Below are 17,085 nucleotides of genomic sequence, written 5' to 3' on the forward strand. Positions count from 1 at the left end.
AGATATTAGGCAACAAACTGGTGATCACTCTATGTTTCACTCCTTCTTCGGTGGAGTACTTCGTACTCAAACCACGCTGGGACCGGGCCGTCCCTTTCAATTCTTTCAAGTGTTTCTTGCCCATGTTTGTGTTACGAGTTCCAACGTTTGTTTTGTGTTGTGCAGTTTTCTTTTCATTTTATATCACAAGGCAGAGTATCTAACAGTCAGAGTGATTCTTCCTCTCCTCTCTCCCTTCTTTACGCATGATTTGGTATTTTCACACATTCTCTTCTTCTCTTTTTCTACCGTCAACATATGCTTCACATCAATGAGTGGTCAGCTTCTTACCCTTCTCAGATGAATAGGTAGTTCTAACATCACATCGGCTGGTTTATAGGTTCGCCGTTGACTACAAACACCCAACACTTCTCTTAATCAATGCTATTACCTATAGAAAATCTTTGTTGTAGTTGAGTGGTACTATGGCTTGAGTGACGCGAGGTTGAATGCCTCACCTGGAGTGGACACATCGTCGTACAACATGGTTGTTAAGAATTCACTGAACTTTTCAGCCCTCACTTCAGGTTTGAAGTATTTTGCAGCCAGCTCAAACTTGTTTCCTGCTGGTGCTGTCTTCAGAAGTTTTGCGGTTTCTTCCTCAAGTAATTTAGTAGTTAACTCTGGGGTTACTTTGACACCTGTGTCATCCAAAGTCACACCATGTCTAACCCATTGGTATAGTTGTGATCTGGAAACTTCGGCAGTGGCAGCATCTTCCATCAAGTTGTTAATAGGAACACAACCGGATCCGCGTAACCATGCTTCGATGTAGTTAAGACCAATGTACAAGTTCTCTCTGATACCATTCTCAGTGATCTTACCACCTTCGATATGAGTGTTTGTCAATTCTGAAGCTGGGACATCATAATCTGGGATAAAGTGGATTTGGTTCTTTGTCCCCATCTCGCTAAACACATCGTTGCAGATTGCAGCAAGAGCTGGATGAGCAACCCAAGAACCATCATGGCCCTTTGTAAGCTCTCTGATCTTGTCGTTGCGGACTTTAGTCATAGCAGCCTCGTTAGCAACTGGGTCATTCTTGATTGGGATTTGAGCAGCCATACCACCCATAGCGTGAACACCACGGCGGTGACAGATCTGGATGAGACGCTTGACGTAGGCATCCATGAATGGCGAAGTCATGGTCACTTGACCACGGTCTGGCAGGATGTGTTTTGGGTTATTTCTCAGACGCTTGATGGTGGAGAAGATGTAATCCCAACGGCCACAGTTCAAACCAGAAGAGTGATCACGGAGCTCCCAGATAATTTCTTCCATTTGGAAAGCAGCTGGTAAAGTCTCGATAAGAACAGTGGCACGGATAGTTCCTCTAGGAATGTCGAGGAAGTCTTGTGCAACGTTGAATACGTCGTTCCAAAGGCGGGCTTCCAGGTGGTGTTCCATCTTAGGAAGGTAGAAGTATGGACCATGGCCATTGGCAATGAGCTGCTTAGCGTTGTGGAAGAAGTAGAGCCCAAAGTCGAACAAAGAGGCGGAGATGGACTCACCGTCAACAACAACGTGGTTGTCTACCATGTGCCAACCTCTTGGTCTGAGGATCAAAGTTGGCGTCTTGCCGACTGGTTTGGTAACCTTGTACTCCTTGCCAGCGGCGTTGGTGAAGTCAACCTGACCTCTGATGGCATCATACAAGTTGAGCTGGCCATAAACGACGTTGTCCCATGTTGGCGAAGCAGAATCTTCGATATCAGACATGTATGTCTTGACATCAGAGTTCAACGCATTGATCAACATGTTTCTGGTTGGTGGGCCGGTAATCTCGGTATTTCTCTCGATCAACCCAGGAGCGAGGATCGGACCCTTCCATGTTGGGTCGTTTCTGATGGCCTCAGTCTCCTCGAGGAAGTGAAGCGATTCACCGTTGTCGAGCTTCTCTTGAACTTTCTGTCTGTTGGCAAGCAACTCCTTACGACGAGCGTTGAAAGTTCTGTGCAAAAGCGTCACGAACTCAAGTGATTGTTTCGTGATGATGTCTGCAACCGTGGTGCCTGATGCGTACTGTGCCTCGTTGGACACCGGTGCGAGCAGTTGGACTCCTTCAAGCGTGACTTTGACCATTGTGTATAGATTTCTTCGTGCAATGGAGATATCAATGGTCTGATCAGTGATTCAGGCTCTACCTGGGAGAGGGATTCCACCCATCTTTTATAGACGGCTCCCCAGGTGGTCGAAGTCATGAAGAGCTGAGTCTTTTTGACTCGTGAGTCGTTATCAACGCATGAACAAGATACCACGCTGTAAGCAACTTGTTACCAAAGCACATGCACAATGTCCCGTGAACACTTTGCATGAACCGCATGGCAGTACTACAGGGAGCTCGGCGAAGAGGAAGCAAAACGTCCAGCTGCTCAGAAGGAGAAACAACGGCATCGTCATTGCAGGATGAGGGACCTCTGGCGGGGCAGGCCGCGCGCTGACGAGCGTGAGATCTGAATCGATTGTCGCAGCAGCTCTGCCCAGCGGCTCTGCCCAGCGGCTCTGCCCAGCACGTCTGCCCAGGCAGGCAAAAACCCACACACAGACACACAGAGAAACCGTTTTATAGGCAGAGCCACACAGGTTTTCCACCAAACAGGCGGAGCAACCTGGCGTACGTCTCATGATGGAATCCGAAGCCAATCGGACAAGGCCGAGCTGATCAAGCGATGCCGCTACAAACAGGACGGGAAGGAGAAGCCAATGGCCTACGCCATGGCTTCTTCCCAGCACTCGTAGTTGATGGAAGTTACGTATCGTCATGACACACTTGTCTATCTACGATGGGGCTGACGGCGAGGACCAAGCTGCCATCGAAGCGGGAACCGAGTCAATTTCCTCCCAGCTTGCTTCCTCAGAGATGGGACCGTCCGGATTGATGGAGACTTGAAATCTGGGGTAGGGCTTGAAGCGTGGGATAAGTGTCAATTCGAGACGTCTGATTGGGCCAGTGGCGAGCAGATGGGATTGGCTGGCCGCTAAGGGCACAGAAACTAGCGCAGAGAGCCTCCAGGCAGCGCACACCATCAACTGACCGGCACTCAGGCCTGTGCCGTTATGCCAATGACTCGCTTTCCTGGCGTGGACGGCGTGGCCTCCAACGGGGGCACAGCGCGGTGGCTCTTCGCCACGGGGAGGTTTGTTGCCCGGAACGCCCTGGCGGAGTGTGCTCGGAATCTTTTAGAAGGAGCTGCGTGGGCTGCTTCCTGGGCACCAGCGTAGCGACTTGTCAAGCGGGCCTACGCATCGCAGGCATTGGTCGAATGGATGAGGAAGAGCTGAAGGCTGAGCAGCGAGTGCTGTTGGATGTGCTGTTAGTATGATGCTCAATTTGAGGGCCTAATGGTGTACTCATATACTGACAATTGTGGCTGGGAGAAGGACAGCGTACTACCACTATGAGGACTTTGCGCGCAGAGACATCGTGCTGAGCAAGAGAGCCAAATACGAGTCGCTCACTTTCGAAGAGCAGCAGTTGCTGCCCTGGTTTCACGACTACCTTGCGAACCTGGAGATGTGTGTTCGAATGAATGGTGAGTTCATGCGCCAGGTTGCCGTCACCGTGGCTCCTTCATGGGGCATTGTGTCTAGTCCCGATACGTGGGGCAGCGCTCAGTATCAAGACTATGATAAGGTGCGCTATGTCATGAAGCAGATCGTGAGGGAGTGGTCCAGCGAAGGCTGTGAGGAGAGGTGTACTGGGCTAGAGAGAATAATGGGTGTTCTGGGTCGAGAGTTCCCTGATTTCGAGCAGAGGTCAAAGGCACGGGTTCTCGTGCCAGGAGCCGGGCTTGGTAGGCTCAACCATGAGCTTGTGAAGATGGGCTTCTGGTGCCAGGGAAATGAGTTCAGCTACCATATGCTTCTGGCGTCCAACTACATCTTGAACTGCACGCGTATGGCGAATGAACACTCGATCTTCCCCTTCATTCATTCGACTTCTAACCAATACTCAAGGAGTTTACAGACGAGGCCCATCTTCTTCCCAGACGCACACCCTCTCACAGAGCTGCAAATGATACAGAAAGACCATCCAACTACCGACTTTGCAGACCTCATGTCCATTGCCTCAGGCTCGTTCACTGATCTGTACGGCCCAGAAGATCTCTCGGAGTCGCAGACGTACTCCAAGGAGAAGTTTGCCATGGAGTTCCGCCAGGAGAATGCGAACTCCTTTGATTGTGTCGTTACACATTTCTTCATTGATACGTCCTCTAATGTCATTGAATACTTGAAGACGTTGAACCATTGTCTCAAGCCAGGTGCGCTCTGGATCAATTATGGCCCATTGCTGTGGCATTATGAGGACGATGGCGCAGTGTATGAGATCAAGCATCCAGATCAGACTGTTCACAATGCCCCTGTGAGGGGGTTGGAGCTGTCTGCAGAGGACTTGCTATCGCTCTCGTCCAACTGGTTCGAATTGATACACCGGGAAAGTGGCATTGAAAGTGGGTACTCCTCCGACGTAAGAGCAATGGGAGGTTATAAGTATAGATGTGAATTCTGGGTACTAAAGAAGAAATTACAATCCTGATTAGAGATATACAAGTTGAATGTGTCTACTCGGACGGAACAGGGAACGTGTTGCCTCTCCATTCAGAGCATTTCAATACAGTGCTATATAAAAAAGACCATACAATATTTTAAAAAGGCGTGATGTGCCCACCACATCGTTGTAGGACCTCAATTAGACACGTATAAGGTGCTTTAGCCCGTTCCCATCATCACCATAACACGGTTGATTCATCTCTGGAAACAGCATCATCAATATGGCAATCTTCCCAAAAGAGGCCAATTTCACCTCGACGCGTCTTCAAGCCAAATGAAACAAGGGGTGTGTGGGACTAAAATTTTGGTGGCATCGGTCTAACTCGACCGCCTCTCCTTACCATCGCTGTCAATTAACCAGAAGTGAGACAGAACGATGTCTGAGAACATTCTTCCGATCAGCGGTGATGATCTCTCAAGCTACGTGGAACCAGCCCCAAGGCAAGTTCTCAGAATCTGCTTGAACCTGAAGTATCTCATCGACCGCGTCATTCCAATCCAGTTCGATGAGGCTGTGGTCCTATCAGCGGACTCGAAGATCCTCACCTCGAAAGTGGTTCAATTGGCGCTAGAAGCCGCTGGAGGTGAAGGTGATGGCAAGCGTGGCACTTCGTCCTATAAATATCGGTCAGTGTTGATCTTTGCTCTTTTGAAAGTCACTGGTTGGTACTATGAACTCAGCGCAACTGAGCTTCACGATTCCGAGCTCTATGCTCTCAGAGCATCGACTGCTCAGCAGCTGGCGAAGCTGATCATCGAAGAGCAACAGGATGACACACAGCTGTTCATCCACATGCTCTGCCACCGTTACGTGGTCAGCTTGAACTCTGAGCTTTCGGAGCCTGCAAATGCCCTTGAGCTTGCTGTTGACATGCACTCCACCATCATCATTGGCTCTTCCGGCTACCAGCGTTGTGTCAAGTGGCTGTGGCGTGGTTGGATTATTCAGAGTGCAGACGATCCTTCTTCGTATGTGATGTACAAGCAAACTGGCAAGTCTACGTTGTCTGCTCATTTTGATCCTGATCGTATCAAAACACCAATGTATCAGAATGCCTTGGAGATTGGATTCACAGTCTTCTATCTCGTTCTGTACACACTGATTGTGAACAAGGACGATAAGGGCCCTGTTAGTTTGAACATTGCAGAGTATCTCTTCTACATCTCAACGTTCTCCTACCTCTACGATGAAGCCCAGAAGCTCTATCACATCGGATGGAACTATATCTCATTCTGGTCAATATTGAACGATGCCCTGTATGCCCTTGTTTCAGCATCTGCTGGGCTGAGAATATGGTCTCTGACGTTGGATTGGGACTCTCCAACGGCAATCAGACTCGACGAAGCATCCTTCAGGCTTCTTTCGCTCGCTGCGCCATTGATGTACGGCCGTCTGCTGTTGTACCTCGATGCTGAAAAGTTCGTTGGTGCCATGATTGTCGTTGTGAAAGTGATGATGAAAGAGTCCATCATCTTCTTCTTCTTGCTGATACTTGTGATTTTGGGGTTCCTTCAAGGGTTCCTTGGTTTGGACTCCTCTGATGGTAGAAGAGACGCAACGATATTGATCATTGAGCAACTTGGGCAAACCATCCTTGGAGGTGGTGATTTCAGTGCCTTTGAGAGGTTTGTCCCACCTTATGCTGGCATACTCTACTACTTCTACTCGTTCTTGGTCACCGTTATCCTCCTCAACATCCTAGTTGCGCTGTACGCATCGGCGTATCAGAAGATCTACGACAACGCCAATGATGAGTACATGGCATTGGTTGCGTCGAAGACTCTCAGATATATCCGTGCACCGGACTCTTGCGTGTTTGTTCCTCCCCTGAACATCATCGAAATCGTTCTTTCCCCAACCAGTCTGCTCTTGACCCATGGTCAGTATCACGAGCTTCTCTACAGGATCATGCTCGTTATATACTCGCCAGTGCTGTGCTTCATTGCCATTAAAGAGACCAGAGAAGCCAGAAGAGTCCAGTACAACCGTTCCAAAAGACTGAGTGACGATGCAAACGAGGTTGATCATGAATGGGACCTCACTGATGGGTACGAGGACAGCTACGAGGGAATCTTTGCAACAAGTGGCACCGCTGACACTATCGAACGCAACAACAGGGAAATCAACGAACAACTAGCAGCAGAACGAGCCGACCCACAATTCAGAGTCAAGAGTGAATGGTTTGGCAAGGTGAAGTCATTGGCGCCACCTATTGAACAGGGTGTTGATTCACGCGTCGGTTGGGAGCTGTACCCGTTGTATGAGAAAGTTGAAACCCTTACGAAACTTGTTGAAACACTGGTGGAGGATAACAAGGAGCTCAAGCAGAGACTCAACTCACAAAAGTAGACTGTATAGGTATCAATATATGGTGTTTTCGCTATATAATTACACGGGAAGTTGAATATCGCTATTTAGCCATAGAATGATAGGCTACGCGCATAGCATCAGCCTTTCAAAAAATAACCATCAAGATGAGAAGGCGAACCAGCAGCTGCTCCGGTGTTAGCGAAGATCAAAGGACACCACAGCCTCATGCCAAACATCCTTCAGCTGCTGAAAAGAAGGAAGACTGGAACGAGAGAGGAATACGTGTCTGTTGGAGATGATGGCTCCGTCACCGTGGACTTGACCGTATCGGAGGATGAAGATCAACAACGTGTAATAGTTGAAGAGGAGAAGCGCAACGCTGAAGAACTCCACCACAAAGAGGTGGCAACAGAGGTCAAAGGGGAGCAAATACCATGCCCTATCTGTGAACTCGATCTATCATGTCTTCAGGTATCAGAACGAGAGTCCCATGTTGAGCTTTGTTTGCTGTCGCCTTCAAGATCAACACACGTTGTGGCAGCGACCTGGAAGCAGCACGGGCGGCAGAAGCAGCAGAAGCACGAGAAGAGGCCCAGACGGCCCAAGAAACCCCTGCCAGACTTCAAAGTGCTCGACTTACTGGCCCAGAAGGTCATAGTGGACGGGTTCTGCTACGCGCCAGGCCCAACAGACAAGTACTTCCTATCGCATTACCACTCAGATCACTACATTGGGATAGTGAAGTCTTGGAGCCAAGGTGTCATATACACATCTGAGATAACAGGCAGACTGGTGATGAAGCACCTGCGAGTGCCAGAGGATCGTATTGTGATGATCCCAATGCACAAGAAGTATGAAGTGTGTAAAGGCGTCTGGGTGACGCTTGAAGATGCCAACCACTGTCCTGGTGCCGTTGTCTTCCTATTCGAGGCCAGCGATGGTGACACTGTGAAGAGGATCTTACACACAGGAGACTTTAGGGTCAGCAAGGCGCTGATAGACAAGTTTAAGGATGTGTACTTGGACGAGATTTACCTCGATACCACATACTTGGACCCTCGTTATTCATTTTATGACCAAAGGTTGGTGATTAATACAACTGTGGACTTCGTTCAACAATGTGTGACAACAAAGCAGAATGGTATAATAGACTTCCTGAAAGGTGGAACGGAGTTTGTCATCTTAGTGGGGAGCTACAGCATTGGAAAGGAGAAGGTCTATACAGAGTTGGCGAAGAGGTTGAAGACGAAAGTATTCGTCGCTCCTAAAAGGTACGAAACGTTGACTCTGTGTGGGTACGACATGTCCATGTTCTCCAAAGATGATGAATCTAGCTGTATGATTCATGTTGTCAACTTCCAAAAGCTGGTTGATAAACCGTGGCTGAAGAGGTTCTCGAACAAGAATATCATTGTGATTCGTCCAACAGGCTGGACGTTCACTCGGTTAGGTCGAGCGAAAGACACTCATGAAGATCACGAGGTTAGCGACACTTTCAAGTCATCACTGGCCATGTCATTCAGCGAAGACTCGACTAGTGCAAGTGACGTATTTCTCCAGCAACTGAAGAGTCAATGGCAAAGAGGCCATACTCTACAGATTCCATACTCGGAACATTCGAGCTTCAAAGAGCTATCGTTGTTTTGCTCAATTCTGAAATGGGGGAACATTATACCCACGGTTAATGTGAACAATCACGATTACCCACAGTGGTTCAAGGTATGGAAGGAGACCACAGTTGATTACGCTGTGGTTGAAAGCCATTTCAACGTTTGAAATTCACATACAATCCTTACAGGATAATGGCAACCATACAAAAGAAAGCTATATTCATCAAGAGATTATAAAAACAAGAGAAAGCAATTAACAGCAAGATCAGGGTATACCGACACCAGGGGACCATGATTCATAGGGGAAGTCGTCTATTGTCACCTTCACCAATGTCACGTCTTTGCATCATGATTGAAGTGGCTTCCTTGGTGCCGAACTTTCTCGTGAGCTTGGAGAAGAACAAACCACAAGCATTGCACAAGGACCGCACACCATATGGACCACGTCTCCACTCTGGGGTATCATCTGATCCACACTGTTTACAGACATGATGTGTCCTGATGCTGAGCTCCTGGTTCAAATTGTTCTTCGGCTGTGATGACTGTGGTAGAGTTACGGGTGTAGGTGGCTTGACAACAAGAGCAATGCTCTGACCTCCTTTACCACGTTCTGCGCTGAAGCTTCGGTGTCTTTTAGTGACTGGATTCAGCTTATCACCCTCTTCACGAGCCCTCTTTGAACGCACATGTTCTTGTAATGGTGTGGGACCTTTGACTTGTGGTTTCACAGAGCTCATTGGTGATTTATCCAGAACATTGGTCCGATCACCTTGTCCAGACGCAGACGGTTCTCTCTTGTGTGACGACTGTTCATTGTACAATATCCACTGGTCGAAAAAGAACTTGATTTCAGCTGTTATATGAGCTGCCTCCTTCAATATATCAAGTGGCGTATTCTGCACCAAGTCATTAATCACATCGGCACTTACTTGTACAGTCTCATCCCCAGTTTGATTATGGAACCTCCCTATAAGGTGTAACATTTCAGTGGGAGACCCAAGGTCACCAAGTGGTGAGTGAACAGAAGTTTTAAAGTCCTGAAGTATCTTCTCAAAAATCGAGTTGAGCTTAGCACTGAATCCAAATACCTTTTCTAACTTATTAACCAGTCCTTGTAAGTCAACGGAGGCATTGGAGGCAACGTCTGCAAGAGCAGATAATGAATTCTCATTATCATAAGAATCTGCCTTACGGTGCTTTATCTGCTGCTGCTTTTGTTGTTGCTGCTGCTGCGGTATCATTGGTTGCATTTCGAACTGCTGGTGATTATAGCCACCACTGTTTGATCCTGTAATCACATAGTTTGGTTGGTTATAACGACTGTCCGACTGAGCACCAACAGGAATTGGTCCCTGAGCTGGAGATACATGTTCAGGTAAACCAAACCCATTAAGCTGTTGATGTTGGTACATTTGTGAGCGTGGACGTGTTGGTGAAGGTGGGAATCTATAAGCAGATCCACGATTCCCTCTCTGAAACCCATTCGGAGGCAGATGAGTGTGATACTGATGAGGCCCATGGTACTGTTGATTTGCCTGATGCAAATGGTGGCCAGTAAACGGTGTTGAAGCTGCAACCATTGGAGCAGCAGAGTGTGTTCGCTGTGGTATTGACGCTTTAAATGATCGTGAATTCGCACTGTTTGGACCAATACAAGCATCGCCTGGAAGTTGTAACGAAGAATTGAAGGTAGCTGTCAATTCCGTAAAAGAAGGCAGTCTAAAGGACATTTCTCAGTGTTAGCAATGACAGACGAAAGAAATCTCAACGGGTATGGTTTATGCCTCTGTGCGATCAAGCCTTAATTTCCAGTGGAATATGGAAGAAGAGGTAAACTTATAAACAGTTCCCATCAATTTGCTGCTCCACAGTGATCCATAGCACACAAGTCTTGAGGAATCAGTGCAGCAGGATCGTTTTGATTTCCTCTTTGGCTCCCACCAGAATAATATTATATTGTGCCGGTATCATCTTGACAGAGAAAGCTACCTGGACGTAGCACAAGAGGAACATAATATAATCCAATTAAGGACTCCGTTGCACTCCACCCGGCATGACCATACCTACACTATAATTAATACAACTTACCTTGTATGTCCGTACGTGTTCGAAGACATTTCAGCTCCCCAATCGTGAAATTCTGCTCAGAGTGTGAATGCTTTACCGAGGTGTCCAGAGGTAAAGAGAGAAGGTAAAAGAACAAGCCAGAACTTTCAAAACCAGGCACGGTGGCAGTCTTATTTTAAACACCAAGAGAAGATTGCCTTTCAGTGAGTGTCCAAAACCCAGAGAGAGAACCACACAGCTGATTGGAGAGTTGGTAAATGAGAGGATTTGAAAGCATTAAAAATAAGCAGCCGGTATCATGCCTGGCATATTAAAAGCTGCAACCCACTTCGTCGATGGATTTTGATTTGGTTTTATCAATTTGAGTTCACTGCACATCAAAGTCAAATTAGAACCAGATAAAGCATCAGCTGTACAAGGCATTCATTGTATTGGTGGGTATGATAGACTGTCGTGCGAGAGACAGAACCACTGTTTGAGTGGACAGCAACCATCCACGCATGCGTGGCTGTGGGACAGAACAGTCCATGATGGGAGAACCAGTGGTGGTGTTACAGCTGAAGAAGCTGAACAGCACCAATCACAAGTGTGGGAGAAGCATATAGACGCATGTGGCTTGATGTGATCCCCAAAGGTTAAAGCCAACGAAAGCAAGCGTCCTTCAGTAGAGGAGCAAAGGAAAGAGGCCAGTTTGAGTATTATTGGAGCAGCCTTTGGAATTGGAAGATCCGGTATGAGCTAAAAGCACAAGCACAAGTGCATTGCAGCGTAGCATGTAGTCCATTTAGGCAGTATGCAGTGTAATTGTTGGGCTGGTTTATCACTCAAGCCGTTAACTGGAGCGTTCACAAGGTCCCTGGCAGTATGTGGACTTTGGTGTTGATACAGGCATCTAATTGTTCCATTGCAGTAGGAGGAGATGAGCACATGATCCGTATTTCATGTCTCTCTCTCTCTCTCTCTCTCGCTCCTGCTCGGCATCATAGGGAAACTGCTGGTGTAGTGAGCCTTCTGATCCGTATACATTTTGGCTTTAAAGTTGTCAGATATGGACAAGCAATGGGATGACGACTGGGTCAGTGACCCAATCACTGGCTGGTTGAGCGATTCAGCATCCATATCTTCATCTGGACGTGAGAAGCACCCATACACTGCACCGCTGATGATCTGGACACTAGCTTTGGAGATTCTAGATCAATCAACCGTTCCAAACGTCAATGAAACCCTGAAGTCTAAACGTAATACACCGCATCGTGGTACTCAGCATCTCACATATACTGGCAGCTCAATTTCACCTTGTAAGATTGGTCAAGAGGGCCAATGGCACGTCTCCTTTGAATTTGAAGTGCCGTACGCTTATGTCGATACGAAGTGTAATAGATGCGATATCTCAGACAAAGTATACGACTGCCTGCTGTACGGATCAATTGTCGAGCACGATACTGATGAGGGGGTACATGCTGACGACAAATAGCCACATCTTGGGGTCCCGTACAGTCAACAGCACCAAGTTACTATTCATCAGTCACCGCAAGCTGTAATCCCAAGCCCTTGGAACTCACTGTGAAACTCACCATGAAACTCACCATGAAACTCACCATGAGAGTGCAAATAGTCAAAAACACGCAAAGATTCAAGCCCCTGGTACCAGCTAATGGATAGTGCCTCGTATCTGAGTCCAACAGCAGTTGTTTGCTCCCGCATAGACGCCTCCTGGGGAAAGCACCTTCTCTCCGCGTGCCATTTTCTGTTGATGTTGCCCTTCTCGAAGAGTGCGGTCCTGGGCTTGAACGATGGTGATGTACAACCGCTTTACACCTCACTCCCACGCAACGCTATTCGGCAAGCAGCTCGCCCTACTACAGTGAGCAGAGCACTACAGTGAACAGAGCACCACATTGGACTCATAGTGGTGTCCTCGCTTCCGAGCTCTACGGCCCCTACATGGCTACCTACCGATGTAAGCTGTATAAATCGTCCGAGAGTTCAAAGAGGTGAAGAACACGCATCGCTCCACGCAATCACGCCGCGTGGAGCTCGATTGATACAGATCTGCCGTCACAATGTTTTTTTGTTTCTGGTAACGGCATTGGCTTCGTTCTAGGCACCGCTTTGAATCCACAGGCTATGGAGGAGCAGAACACTGCGGATCTTCGAAGGTGCCATGGACGTGACTTGGAGCTCACACACCACCGAGCCGTACGTGGAGACCTCTCTTTACACACAAACCATACGGTCACAATACGCTTGGTGGCTGCTGGAGCAAACAGCGCTTAGCGCTGTGCTCTCTCCTTCTCCGTCGTGAAGGTAAACAATGGAAGTAAACAGTGGAAGAAGCTGGAAAAATTTTCGGCTTTTTATACCCGAGCTCTGCCATTGCGCCGCCGGTAAAATTACACCGCGGCGGAGGCTACGCTTAGGGCTTATTGCGGGAAGCCATAACCTCGTTCTAATTCATCAAGGAAGAGCAATCCTGACTAGTGAAAAGGCTCAATTGGTGAGATATACAGTCAGCTGAACGCAGTCGAACATGGCACCTGCTCCTCCTCCGCCTCCTCCGCCGCCACCTGCGCCGTCACTGGGCAGTGGTGCTCCAGCACCAGCTCCCCCTGCTGCGGCCATGGCTGGTAGGGATGCGCTACTGGGTGATATCAGAAAGGGCAAATCGCTGAAGAAGGTTGAAACTGACGATAGATCCAAGCCCAAGCTTGGTGGCTCGTCGTCGTCGTCATCTGGTGGTGGTCTGGGGATGGCGATGGCAGCGCCACAGCTGCCTACACAGAGGCCTGGCTCCGGTGCACCACCTGTCCCTGTAGGAGCTCCACAGCTGGGGGACATCTTTGCCGGTGGTATGCCCAAGCTGAGACACCGTGAAGCTGCCAGTCTGGGCCAGCAGCCCAGTTACGATGCCCCTGTGACGCCATCGATGCCATCGTCCAGGCCAAAGAGATCAAGCGGCGTACCATCTGCTCCTTCAATCCCTACATCAAGTGCGCCGTCGATACCTAGCGCAGCACCACCAATCCCAGGCTCTGCGCCGCCTATACCTTCGATGTTGAACGTTTCCTCACAGACACATGCGAGAACACCTTCTTCAGGCTCGGTGGCGTCTCACCAGGCGCCTCCGCCTATTTCTTCAAGGCCACCGCCTATACCAGGAGCTGCTCCTCCGCTGCCGAACACAGCGATCCCTTCAGTACCATCAGTGCCAACTACGAGACCTCATAGAAAGGCCCCTAGCATCAGCTCTACTCCTCCATCACTGCCTGGGCTGAGTGCACCTTCGATTCCATCTGCCCCGGCTCCACCACCTTTACCAAGCTCAAATGCCCCGGCTCCACCGCCTTTACCAAGCTCAACTGCCCCGGCTCCACCGCCTTTACCAAGCTCAACTGCTCCTCCTGCTCCACCACCTTTACCAAGCTCAACTGCTCCTCCTGCTCCACCACCTTTACCAAGCTCAACTGCTCCTCCTGCTCCACCATTGCCAGGTAACAATGCTCCACCTGCTCCTCCTGCTCCACCTGCTCCAGCACCACCTGCGAGCTCCTCATCTCAGAGTAAAGCTGCTCCACCTGCTGGCGCATTCGCCTTCCTCGCAGACATCCAGAAGAAGAGAGATGATTCATACGTTGTGGACTCGGTGCCTTCAAACTTTTCAGCTGCAAATCAAGCACAGTCTACCACTGATGAACCACTGAAGTCGACATCTAGTGCACCGAGTGTGCCTAATGTACCAAGTGTGCCTAGTCCACCTGCACCAACTGGCAATCCATTGGCTGATGCACTGGCTGCTAGATTTGCAAAGAACAAGAAGGCAGAAGCTCCAACAACTGTGGCAGCACCTATTCCTTCAGTTTCGTCGAAGAGTGCATCGCCTGGTCCTGCTATCCCACCACCGCTTCCATCGATGCATGCACCACCTGCTCCACCTGTGCCATCAATTCCAACGTCATCAGCACCATCAGCACCATCAGCACCATCAGCACCATCAGCACCTTCAATTCCATCAATTCCAACGTCATCAGCACCTCCAATACCTTCCTTGCCAAAGAGATCAGCACCACCACCACCACCGCTACCTACATCCTCACTATCACCAGCAGCAGTGCCACCTGCTCCACCTGCTCCTCCTGCTCCACCATCACTGCCACCTATGACTGCACCTTCTGCTCCAGCTTCTAAGTCTTCCTCAGCTGCACCGCTTGCCGGTGGGCTGCCTTTCCTCGCAGAGATCAACTCCAAGAGGGATGACAGGTTTGTTGTCGATAACGCTAATGGTGACAGTTCAGGCTCCAATACACACTCTGCACCATCAATTCCATCAATTCCATCAATTCCATCAGCGAAGGCACCCTCCATCCCTAGTGCACCACCACCACCACCTTCATTGCCGCACTCAAGTCCACCACCTGCTCCATCGTTACCTTCCATGCTTGATACTTCAATGTTGACTCCACACATGCCAGAATCTACTGCTCCACCATTGCCAAACACATCTGCCCCATCTGCACCAACACCACCTACAGCAGCTCCCTCTATACCATCTCCATCGCCTGTTTCAAAGCCTCCACCTCATGTTCCAACTTCAACCAAACCTACATTGTCATCTACCAAGGCTGCGCCACCTCCACCACCAACAACTTCCTCGTCACATTTCAAACACCGTCTCTTCTCCAGTGAGGCCAGCTCAAGCCCGACAGCAGTCGCACCTACAGCAGAGGCCAAGATCGACGTTTCCAGTTACACCATCAACACGCACGGTAACAGCAACAGCCGTGTTGTTATCAACGATTCAAGTTTCAAATTTGTCAATCAGAACGACTTGCCGAAACCTCGCCAGTTTGTTGGTAAACAGAAGCTGTATCCTAGTGGTAGAGGATCCTCTGTTCCTCTGAACCTTTCGCTCTTCACTTGATGGTTCGCCACATGTTATCCGTGTACTCGTCATCCTACGTACTTGTCATCATATGTACTTTTATTTCTATCTGTATATACACGGTTGTAGGCATCCACGGGGTGTACGTAATCATCAGCATCTGTCATCACCCCAGCCATCTTTCCACCTCTGTTTCCAAAGCTGGCAGTCAAACTTGGGCTTGCCAAGTTTGGCATTCACCTCATTATGGGCATCGCATAGCCATCTGCCAAACTCCTCCTGTGTTTGAACCTTTGGCTTCTCCTCGGCAATGAACTTTTGGAAGTCCTTTGCACAGAACCAGCATGGATAGAGCTTTGCAAACAGCCCTATGAACTGCGTCATATCACGCTGTTGCTCCTGTGTCGGTGCTTCTGGGTACTTAGCAGCCATCGAGTGCAACAGAGTCCACGATGATCTTCCCAGCACCTCAACATCTGGAGGACAGTCCTTCGCATACTCGCTGGCACCACTGGCTGGTGCAGCAGCAGCCTGGGATATGGCACCCATTGCAGCAGCCATGCCACCAGCACCCTTTGAAGCCGCTGGAGATGGCATACCCATGGCGGACTTGAAATCAAGCAAAGTGTTACACGAACGACACCTTGAAACCAATGGTTAGCAACCAGAAGATACAATAAGAAGCGGAATACAAGGCAAATCACGGAACTCACGGCTTGCCATTCTCGTCGTACACGATTTTACGACCAGAAGGCCCTATCTCGACCCTTTCAGCGCCCATATTGGTGGTTTCTTCGCCTACTCCAAGGGTAGATGAGGTGATTTGTAAGATGGCAAGAGAGAAATTGGCCGGGCACAGGCAGAAGCCACCAGGCACAGGCAGAAGCCGCCGCGCACAGGCAGAAGCCACCAGGCACACGGAGACAAAGCTTCTCCGTCCAGGCTCGTTCAACATGGCGTTAGGCAACAACAGCCATCTACGCCATCTACGCTATCTACGCCAGCGCAAAGGAGATGGGACTGCTCACCGTGATAAGGAAACAGAAGATGAAGGACAGGGAGCTTCGCGTGTTGCTTTTGTGAGTGCTTTGTTGTGCCCCGTTGTGGGGGAGAGAAAGGGCATGGTCTAACATCACAGTGCTTAGAGGGCTCGACAATGCAGGCAAGTCCACCATCGTGAAGAGGATACTGAACCAGCCCACGGCGTCGCTGACGCCGACCATGGGGTTCGAGATCACGAGCGTGTCGTTTGGAGAGCACAATCTGAACATTTGGGACGTTGGTGGGCAGCAGACCCTACGGTCGTTCTGGTTCAACTACTTCGATCAACTAGATGCGCTTGTGTGGGTCATCGACGCCAGCCAGCTCGACAGACTACATGAGGTCTTCAGAGAGCTCTACACGGTGCTACAGAACGAAAGGGTCCATGGCGTCAAACTGCTCATCTTGCTCAACAAGATCGACCTCGTCAACACAGGCCTTGAAGATCTGACATCGACAGTTATCAAGGAGTTAGAACTCGACTCGTACGGGCCGCGCGAGGAGAAGTGGCAAATCATCCAGTGCAGTGCCATCACCGGGGAGGGCATACACCAGGGCCTGGAGTGGCTTACCTCATGATGCCCCCC

At 49.4% G+C, this 17,085-nt stretch overlaps 9 protein-coding genes across 9 annotated transcripts; 5 read left to right on the forward strand and 4 right to left on the reverse strand.

The window, feature by feature from the left end:
• Positions 1 to 421: 421 nt before the first annotated feature.
• CYBJADRAFT_166210 (malate synthase) lies at positions 422 to 2,537 on the reverse strand. Its single transcript, XM_020214402.1, has one exon. It carries the CDS (start codon positions 2,119 to 2,121, stop codon positions 463 to 465), a length of 1,659 nt encoding a protein of 552 aa, XP_020072517.1. The 5' UTR covers positions 2,122 to 2,537; the 3' UTR covers positions 422 to 462.
• A 765-nt stretch (positions 2,538 to 3,302) lies between these two features.
• Positions 3,303 to 4,576, forward strand: CYBJADRAFT_171393 (S-adenosylmethionine-dependent methyltransferase; the record flags this gene model as incomplete). The annotated part of the gene is made up of 2 exons (XM_020216213.1): positions 3,303 to 3,352; positions 3,421 to 4,576. 2 exons carry the CDS (start codon positions 3,303 to 3,305, stop codon positions 4,574 to 4,576), a joined length of 1,206 nt encoding a protein of 401 aa, XP_020072518.1.
• Positions 4,577 to 4,966: 390 nt separating this feature from the next.
• YVC1 (Yvc1p) lies at positions 4,967 to 6,940 on the forward strand (the record flags this gene model as incomplete). Its single annotated transcript, XM_020212479.1, has 1 exon — positions 4,967 to 6,940. One exon carries the CDS (start codon positions 4,967 to 4,969, stop codon positions 6,938 to 6,940), a length of 1,974 nt encoding a protein of 657 aa, XP_020072519.1.
• Positions 6,941 to 7,621: 681 nt separating this feature from the next.
• On the forward strand, positions 7,622 to 8,167 carry PSO2 (DNA cross-link repair protein PSO2; the record flags this gene model as incomplete). The annotated part of the gene is made up of 1 exon (XM_020212302.1): positions 7,622 to 8,167. A coding segment is annotated over one exon (546 nt), but the record flags the coding sequence as incomplete, so codon positions are not given.
• A 640-nt stretch (positions 8,168 to 8,807) lies between these two features.
• CYBJADRAFT_160902 (GATA-type transcription factor) lies at positions 8,808 to 10,241 on the reverse strand (the record flags this gene model as incomplete). Its single annotated transcript, XM_020213568.1, has 1 exon — positions 8,808 to 10,241. The coding sequence occupies one exon, from the start codon at positions 10,239 to 10,241 to the stop codon at positions 8,808 to 8,810; it is 1,434 nt and encodes a 477-aa protein (XP_020072521.1).
• A 2,867-nt stretch (positions 10,242 to 13,108) lies between these two features.
• Positions 13,109 to 15,496, forward strand: CYBJADRAFT_160904 (uncharacterized protein; the record flags this gene model as incomplete). Its single annotated transcript, XM_020213569.1, has 1 exon — positions 13,109 to 15,496. The coding sequence occupies one exon, from the start codon at positions 13,109 to 13,111 to the stop codon at positions 15,494 to 15,496; it is 2,388 nt and encodes a 795-aa protein (XP_020072522.1).
• Positions 15,497 to 15,550: 54 nt separating this feature from the next.
• Positions 15,551 to 16,245, reverse strand: ERV1 (flavin-linked sulfhydryl oxidase). Its single transcript, XM_020214403.1, has 2 exons — positions 16,167 to 16,245; positions 15,551 to 16,100 (listed from the first exon to the last, which is right to left on the reverse strand). The coding sequence occupies exon 2, from the start codon at positions 16,058 to 16,060 to the stop codon at positions 15,611 to 15,613; it is 450 nt and encodes a 149-aa protein (XP_020072523.1). The 5' UTR covers positions 16,061 to 16,100; positions 16,167 to 16,245; the 3' UTR covers positions 15,551 to 15,610.
• On the reverse strand, positions 16,062 to 16,446 carry CYBJADRAFT_166216 (uncharacterized protein). The gene has a single exon (XM_020214404.1). It carries the CDS (start codon positions 16,410 to 16,412, stop codon positions 16,167 to 16,169), a length of 246 nt encoding a protein of 81 aa, XP_020072524.1. The 5' UTR covers positions 16,413 to 16,446; the 3' UTR covers positions 16,062 to 16,166.
• Positions 16,447 to 16,471: 25 nt separating this feature from the next.
• On the forward strand, positions 16,472 to 17,077 carry CYBJADRAFT_124078 (ARF/SAR superfamily; the record flags this gene model as incomplete). The annotated part of the gene is made up of 2 exons (XM_020212521.1): positions 16,472 to 16,536; positions 16,603 to 17,077. The coding sequence occupies 2 exons, from the start codon at positions 16,472 to 16,474 to the stop codon at positions 17,075 to 17,077; spliced, it is 540 nt and encodes a 179-aa protein (XP_020072525.1).
• Positions 17,078 to 17,085: the final 8 nt, after the last annotated feature.

Source organism: Cyberlindnera jadinii, assembly GCF_001661405.1.
Source record: "Cyberlindnera jadinii NRRL Y-1542 unplaced genomic scaffold CYBJAscaffold_2, whole genome shotgun sequence".
NCBI lineage: Eukaryota > Fungi > Ascomycota > Saccharomycetes > Phaffomycetales > Wickerhamomycetaceae > Williopsis > Williopsis jadinii.